Here is a 6982-nt window from a genome sequence, read left to right on the forward strand (position 1 = left end):
TTTTATTACTAACCTTGTTTCTTGTTCATTATTTTCAAGCAGGAATCCTACTTCTTCTGTCTACACAGAGTCTTATACAGCTTTCTTGAGTAATATCACCATTTTTGCAGAGCCAACTACTTATACAGAAGCTTGCAAAAATATTGAATGGATAAAGGCTATGCAAACAGAATTAAATGCATTAGAAGACAATGGTACTTGGCAGTTAACCACCTTGCCAAAAGGGAAGAAAGCAATATCGTCCAGGTGGATTTTCAAAGTCAAGTATAATGTTGATGGTACCTTAGACAAGTATAAAGCTAGATTAGTGGCAAAGGGATATAACCAGAAGTGGGGAGTTGATTATCAGGATAGTTTTTCCCCTGTAGCTAAGGGAGTCACTGTTAGAGTATTCTTAGCTGTAGCTGCTTATCATGGATGGGAAGTTTATCAGATAGATGTAAATAACGCTTATTTACATGGATACATTGAAGAGGAGCTGTACATGGTACCACCTGAAGGGTATGCGAAAGCACAGAAAGGGGAAGTGTGCAGGTTAGTAAAATCTCTTTATGGCCTCAAGCAAGCAGGGCGTCAATGGAATAAGAGTATTCTTGGCTGTAGCTGCTTATCATGGATGGGAAGTTTATCAGATAGATGTAAATAACGCTTATTTACATGGATACATTGAAGAGGAGCTGTACATGGTACCACATGAAGGGTATGCGAAAGCACAAAAAGGGGAAATGTGCATGTTAGTAAAATCTCTTTATTGCCTCAAGCAAGCAGGGCGTCAATGGAATAAGGAGTTCACTTTCACACTGCTGAGTATGGGTTTCAGTAGATCTGTTCATGACTATTGTCTATTTGTGCGAAGGCAGGCAGGTGAATATCTGGTGCTTATTGTATATGTTGATGATGTGCTACTATCAGGGACATCAAATGTTCAAATTGAGAAAGTGAAACAAGCATTACATAAGGCATTTTCTATAAAGGACTTAGGGATTGCTAAGTATTTTTTAGGTATTGAGTTGCTAAGAGCAAATGATGGCTTTATGTTGTGTCAACACAAGTATATACGAGATATGTTAAAAGAAGCTGGATTGCAGAATGCAAAACCTGTTAGCAGCCCCTTTCCATCAGGAGTGGAGTTTGGGGATTCAGGTTCAATCATACCCAATTGTGATCAGTATAGAAGGATTATTGCAAAACTGTTATATTTGGGGTTTACACGACCCGATATTAGCTATGTAACACAACAATTAAGTCAGTTTCTACAAGCTCCATCTCAGATGCATTTTGACACAACAATTCATGTACTTAAGTACTTGAAAGGCACAATCACTATGGGATTGAGTTATTCCTCAAACGCTGATATGAAGTTGAAAGCTTTTTGCAATAATGATTATGATGAACTAGTATTAATGAATGCGATGAAAGTGTCAGCTTATACTGATGCTGACTGGGCAAGATGCAAGCAAACTAGAAGATCTGTAGGGGTATATGGAGTTTTTCTTGGGAAGTCCTTGGTTTCACGGAAGGCCAAAAAGCAAGCTACTGTTAGTAAATCTTCTGCTGAGGCAGAGTATCGAGCCATGGCAACAACTTCATGCGAAGTAAAATGGCTGACTTATATATTAGAAGATTTTCAGATTGAAGTAAAAAAAACCAATCCCACTGTATTGTGATAATACAGCAGCAATTCATATTGCTGAAAACCCAGTTTTTCACGAACGCACAAAGCATTTGGACATCGATTGTCATATCGTTCGAGAGCATATCCAGAGTGGATTATTAATCACCCATCATGTGTGTTCTGAAGATCAGTTAGCTGATATATTCACCAAACCATTGTCTTTTGCTCAAATGGAGCGGATTCTGCTGAAAATGGGGTTAATCAGATTGCTTGTACCAGATTTGATGGTGAGCAACGATAAGAAGAATTCTCACGTGAGGAGGGGGTGTTGAGTTAGTATAATCACGTGAACAGCACATGATACAATACGGTGCTGTATTTGTAGTGTCATAGAGGACACTTGTAATGTTTTGATTGGTTTTTCTTTTTGTGTGTATGTTGCCGTTATATATGAACGAGTTTCTTTTCCTTTCTATACTACTCTGTAATTCCGATCAGTTTCAATGAATAAAAAGCTTCAGCACAAGCTTTTCTTCAATTTCACACTTTTTTTTTCATTTTAAAGTCGAAATTTTAAACTTATATGTCATTTTTGCCAATTAAATAATCTAGACATTGTCTCTTAGTTGCATTTAAATTGACAGAAATTTTAGTTGGTTTTGATAGTTGGTGAATTTAGACATTGTCATTCAGTTGCATCTAAATTGATACAAATTTATCTTTCAGGTCCTGTTTGCATTATCACTTAAAAATGAGAGTTTTATATGTTTGATTAGGAACTTTCCGAAAGTCAGTTTTTGTAACAATAAACCGTAACATCAAACAATAAACAACAAATAACACGTAAACTAAAGGGATCCATAAATCAGAGTGCAAATATAAACAATTTTCATATACGAGGAGTCAAATAATTTTTAAGACTAGCTAGGCTTAAAACACTATTCCGCCTCTAATGTTTAAGAAATAATGGTATAATAACCATTAGTTCTTAGTTAGTGGTTGAATTAAAAAATAATAAATCAGAACACTAATATATATGCTTTTTAGCCTTAACAGCAATGTGAAAGTAACATCCTATTTTCGCATACACATGCAAAACTTAAATAGGACCAGTTTAAATAAAGACAATTCAAGAATTAAAAACAAATATTCTCGAATTAATGGAAAAAAATATTTCAAATATTACAAGAAAAATTGTGGCTAAGCATCAACACTCAATAATTTTGTTCTAGATTTCGTGGTTAGTACTAAATCCATTACATATTCTAAATACAATGAAAATAAACGAAAATTCTAAATACAATGAAAATAAACGAAAATTGTAGATTTAGCGACAGAAATTTTGGTCGTTAATTCTAATTTTATTTTGGGAAAAGTTCAAATAAAACGCATGTGGTTTCACTAATTTTCAAATAACGGACTGTGGTTTACTTTTTGTCAAAACGAGGACTCGTGTTTCATATTTTTAATAATGCTATTAAAACTATCTTGAACGACCTGAAAATGAAAATTTTCAAGAATTAAAGTTGTTAAATGTCATATTTTCTATGGAACTACATTTTCGATTTTAGAAAATCATCTTTTTTGGAACTTTCTCTCTCTAAACATTAACTTCTCTCTCTTTACCAAACATCATCTAAATAATCTCGAAATAAAAAAGTTGAAGAATTAAAGTTGCTTAGAATATTAGTAGTTCTTAAAATATGTCATTTTTGAAGTTGTTAAGGGTGATTTTAATAGTATCAATCGAAAAAGTCCTTATTTTGCTAAAGTTGAAAACCTCAGTAGTCGTTTTGACAAAAAGTAAACCACAGTTATTTATCTGAAAATTAGTGAAACCACAGGGGTTTTATTTGAACTTTACCCTTTTATTTTTCCATAGAGGTGAGGGGTCAACCAACCATTCATGACCCTTGTCAATCCGCCTCGTAATAACATATATATAAAAATTATTGAGCAAATAGAGAGATAGAAAGGTCAATTCCATCAATTATTACTGAAATTTGAAGTCAATTTCAAAAATGGCAACAGACTTTAATTTGTTTTAATAAAGCAATTGAATATTTTTTTTTCAATTCAATTGAAAAAAGCAAATAATGATATTAGAACAACGTTTAAAATGACACTGTTAAGAATGATATATATAACGATCATGTGAATTTTTATTTTATTTACTTAAATTAACTACTTGAAACCGTCACCTAGTAATTAAAAATGTATTTTTTTGTTAGGTGATATATATGTGGTTGTCATGTTATACATAGATGAAAGATTTCTCCAACTTGAATATCATGTTAATTAATGTTCCAGTGATTTTTTCTAACGAATTTTATTGGAACGATTCTATTCAAATAGAAAGCAAAATTCAAAAAGATTTTACTGAAACAAAATAAAATTGACTTAGTTGTTAGAGTAACTTTGGCGGATCTACCAACTTAACTTGCTCTCTTTTCAGGAGAAGTTCTAGAGTGAATTGCAGTTCGTGGAGAGGAGGCATCATAATTAAATTTCTTAAGACGCTACAAAACCGAGTAATTAAATAGAACTATTTATTATTACTTTTAGTATTAATGAACATTAAACTAGAAAGCAAGCACACAAACTCTCAGCAAAAATACAGAAAATGCTGAGACCTTATTTATTGTTAAAATCACAACAATCACGCAAACTCTCAGCAAATATACAGAGAATTCTGAGACCTTATTTACTATTACAATCACGACCTTTTTAGAGCACTGGCAGCCATTTTTCCACAACTTTTTCAACAAAGATTTCCCCAAATTTTTCTTGTCCAACTGTTCTTCCAGATCCTTTGTAGAGCAACAATGAAATATCTGGTTTAATTTGTGCAACAGTTGATACACTGTATTTAGTACCGTTAGCATATTCCAATGGCACCGGTGTTTTAAATATTCCGCTGGAACCGGATTGTTGGATTTGTGTAGAAAGAGCATCCCATGAGTTTTCTAGAGTAAGAGTGTCGCTTTTCGGCTTATACTCATTTAATAAGTAATTGTCTATCTGTTTCTCAATGTATTTGAATCTTGCAGCTTCGGCAACCATTTGTATAACAACAAGAAGACTTTCTTTAAGACTATTGGAAACAGCACCATTGAAGTTATAAAGTGCATTGATTGCTTTCTTTAATGGTCCGATTCCTAATCCGACTTTCGATCTATCTCCCAAACTCTGATAATTGGTACTCAGTGATAGCTTTGTTTTCGTTGTTCCACCAAAGAGGAGAGTATTTGCGTCATCAGGAGCATCGCTTAAGAAGAAGGATTTACTGCCGGATCTAAACCCAATCACATATACGTTAACAACCATTACTGCTAATGTAACATTGAATTTGGATTCGTGATTTATCAGAGTTACCAGAAGATACTTATTACTGTCTGTGATTTGTGATTGCTTTCGTAGTAATGGAATATCATGGCTGTCATATTTACTGTCTAACTCTGTTCGTAAAGAGGACAGAAAGCTCTGGTAGCTTCCTGTACTGGCTTGATCGGTAGTAAATCTCACACTTGCATAGTTAATTGGTGCAGTCAGACACGATCCGATTGCAATGTTGCAGAATAACCATGTTGCCAAAACAATCAACATATTCTTCATCTTTTTCAAGTTGCACCTGTGAAAAATCCAAATTAGCCAAACCTTTTCAACAGGGAGAAATTTAGCAACTGATTTTAGCGACCAATCACTTGGAAGAAATGTCATTTAAGCGAGTTGCCTACGAAATAGCTAATGTACAAGAAATATCAGAATTAGCCACAGAATGCTAGCGCAAATGGTATTCCGTGTGATTATCCTAAACCAGTCGCCAACTCTTTTACTGATTTAGGCTAGCAACGAATGTTATTTGGTCGGTAATTATCTACCAAAACCAGTAGCACTACATTGTTGCCTATTTCAGTGACTTAATTATTAATCAAGATGTGCAGTGGCTAAATCTATGAGTTTGACATAATAAAGTTGGGGGAATGTATTATATGAAGTTATTTTAGCCATACTACAATACGATGTGGATATTTTCCACAAATATTAAATACTTATGGACTATTAGCTTTCAAATTATAAATAAAATTAATTTGATTCACTATATGTAATTTTATGGACTTTTTAAAAATATAGATAGATTGTGAACCAAATAAGAAAGAATATGGGATCCGTAACCATACAGAGTTTTCAAATAATAAGAAATTTGTGCTAATGATGAGAAAGTAAGAAAGAGTTATGTATATATTATGCATATGAAGCAATAAATTAATTTATTCACAAAATATAAAGGTTATTAATTTCGAGAGAGGGATTTTATTTACTTACAGAATATAACGAGGGAATAAGCAAGACACCAAAGTGATGGTTTTTAGCATTGCGATATCTTCTCCTTTTATAGAGGATATTTTCTTGTTGATAAGGTTTTTTTTTTTTTTTTTTTTTTTGTGTGTGGTTGTGTTTGTGTTTGGGTGAAAACAATATCTATTCATGGGCCAAGTCAGGTAGACTTGACACATAAATACTTTCTTCAAATTTAATCCAACCCGCACTATTTTCTCATTATGCATGAGTCGGGTTATGCCAGATTTAGGGAACTAATTAGCAAGCACATCATAATCCATAAATTGCAAAACACGTGATTCCTTTTTTTTTTTTTTTGCAAAAAAGTAGTCCGAAAATCGCTTATACATACCCTATAATCGCAGATGTTATACATGTATTAATTATAACATGTAAAAACTAAGTAATTTTTTTTTATCTTAGTGATTCAAAACTGATGGAACAAGTGATATGGGACTCTCATACCAATAAAAGTGATATGTCGATATATATTACTTAATCAAGTTGGGTTATCGGATTACTTCTTGGATTACGCATAACCTTTTTGATGTGATTAGCAGAAGAATAACCGATCACCATAATCTTTTTATTACAGGTCTCTCGACTACGCAGAAGTTAATCGGGAGAGGAAATGACATATCCACGAATTAAGAGTGATAATGAGGGTAAAATTTTAGCTAGGTTAGCATGCTAGAGTGATTTTTTAAAATAAATAATAAAATATCTATTTATAATGAGTGGTTAGAAAACACTTTAGCCTCATTCTTTCTAAATGGATTGGATTCATTTTCCATTTACGAACATATTTTATGTTTGGTCTTTAATATTTCTGACAAAATTAATTAATTGACGAATATCTATAAAATGTATAAAGGGAAGGTGAACAGAAATGAGAGTGATGACTCTGTGAGATGGCATTTCTATTTTCCAAAGGTCATTCCCATGTCGATTATATTGGGAAAATATTTTAACGAAACATGGACTATGGATTTATTCTCATAATAAGCATGTTCTTGAGTAAAAATC

At 32.9% G+C, this 6982-nt stretch overlaps 1 protein-coding gene across 1 annotated transcript; it reads right to left on the reverse strand.

Moving 5' to 3' along the window:
* Window positions 1-4147: 4147 nt before the first annotated feature.
* On the reverse strand, window positions 4148-6065 carry LOC136224316 (ribosome-inactivating protein cucurmosin-like). The gene is made up of 2 exons (XM_066012612.1): window positions 5942-6065; window positions 4148-5246 (listed from the first exon to the last, which is right to left on the reverse strand). The coding sequence occupies exons 1-2, from the start codon at window positions 5989-5991 to the stop codon at window positions 4343-4345; spliced, it is 954 nt and encodes a 317-aa protein (XP_065868684.1). The 5' UTR covers window positions 5992-6065; the 3' UTR covers window positions 4148-4342.
* Window positions 6066-6982: the final 917 nt, after the last annotated feature.

Source organism: Euphorbia lathyris, chromosome 3, assembly GCF_963576675.1.
Source record: "Euphorbia lathyris chromosome 3, ddEupLath1.1, whole genome shotgun sequence".
In the NCBI taxonomy this organism is placed as follows: Eukaryota; Viridiplantae; Streptophyta; class Magnoliopsida; order Malpighiales; family Euphorbiaceae; genus Euphorbia; species Euphorbia lathyris.

What these genes read in the sequence shown, in the direction of transcription:
- LOC136224316 (XM_066012612.1), bottom strand. Translation starts at nt 5,991, where the DNA reads ATGCTAAAAACCATCACTTTGGTGTCTTGCTTATTCCCTCGTTATATT. An exon ending in TTATTCCCTCGTTATATTCT is followed by an intron (nt 5,247 to 5,941) that starts GTAAGTAAATAA and finishes GATTTTTCACAG; the next exon opens with GTGCAACTTGAAAAAGATGA.